Source organism: Propithecus coquereli, unplaced genomic scaffold (assembly GCF_000956105.1).
Source record: "Propithecus coquereli isolate 6110/MARCELLA unplaced genomic scaffold, Pcoq_1.0 Scaffold12, whole genome shotgun sequence".
In the NCBI taxonomy this organism is placed as follows: domain Eukaryota; kingdom Metazoa; phylum Chordata; class Mammalia; order Primates; family Indriidae; genus Propithecus; species Propithecus coquereli.
The window spans coordinates 9,508,738-9,509,994 of NW_012136080.1; the positions used below are offsets into that span (position 1 = coordinate 9,508,738).

Sequence of the window (1,257 nt, forward strand, 5' to 3'; positions counted from 1 at the left end):
AAAATATATTTTTAAATGTTAATAGATTTAGGGGGTACAAGAGTTTTTGTTACATGGATGAATTGTATAATGCTAAAGTCAGGGCTTTTTAGTGTACCCATCACCAGAACAGTGTACATTGTACCCGATAGGTAATTTTTTATCCCTCCCCTCTCTTTTTCTTCCTCTGCCCTTCTTAGTTTCTAATGAGGGTCTCACTCTGTTGCCTGCCCAGGCCGGAGTGGTGTAGTGGTGTGATCATGGCTTACTGCAGCCACAGACATCTGGGCTTAGGCAATCCTCTAGCCTCAGCCTCTCTGGAGTAGCTGGGACTACAGGCCCATACTACCACAGCCCACTAATTTAAAAATTTTTTTTAGAGACAAGGTCTTGCTATGTTGCCTAGGCTGGTCTTGAACTCATAGCCTCAAGTGATTCTCCCACCTCAGCCTCTCAAAGTGCTGGCATTACAGGTGTAAAGCACCGTGTCCAACCAAGAATTCTTTTTCTTTTGAATTACTGTTTTGTTTTTAACTTTTCAGATATTTTGGCATTTTTTGTTGCTGAAATTATTTTAGAAAAATGAATTTTTACGTTAATCTGACAAGATATCCAGTAAAACTATAGTTCAGTTTAATAAACAGATTATTTACTGACTGCTTCTTGAATACTGTCAGTTTATTATTTAAATAGAATGCGGTAGTTAGCAAAGAATTCCACTACTTACAATTTTGCTCATTTATTACAGAAGTTAGTTTTAAGAAACCTTTGGTAATCTATTCAGTTAAACCCCAATTTTTCATGAAAAGAAGTTATTGTAAATTACTTCTTGTTCTTCCTTGTGTTTTCACTTATTTCTATTAAGGCTTGTAATGAACTTGGACAAATATGGATGGAATCTGGGGTCAGTGAAAATGCAGTTTCGGGGCATATACAGCTCATAATTCCTGGAGAATCTGCTTGTTTTGCGGTATGCATTATTTTATTTTTCACTGTTAGGTACTAGAGTTCTTAGGGGCATTGAAAATGCATTACAATTCAAAGAAACAAACTTAAATGTAATGGAATACCATTTGAAACATCTCATACTTTTTCCTTCTTTCTTTTGGAATGTGTTTTATTCTTTTTCATGTAGTGTGCTCCACCCCTTGTAGTTGCTGCAAATATTGATGAAAAGACTCTGAAACGAGAAGGTGTTTGTGCAGCCAGTCTTCCTACCACTATGGGAGTGGTTGCCGGGATCTTAGTACAAAATGTGTTAAAGTGAGTGAGTGCTTA

At 36.8% G+C, this 1,257-nt stretch overlaps 1 protein-coding gene across 1 annotated transcript in view; it reads left to right on the forward strand.

Moving 5' to 3' along the window:
- Positions 1-1,257, forward strand: part of UBA5 (ubiquitin-like modifier activating enzyme 5) — a 21,252-nt gene that overhangs the window by 16,277 nt on the left and 3,718 nt on the right. Inside the window, exons 5-6 of the mRNA XM_012663311.1 lie at positions 845-949; positions 1,115-1,242. Of these exons, the coding sequence (XP_012518765.1) occupies positions 845-949; positions 1,115-1,242 (233 nt within the window). The remainder of the gene's footprint in view (positions 1-844; positions 950-1,114; positions 1,243-1,257) is intronic.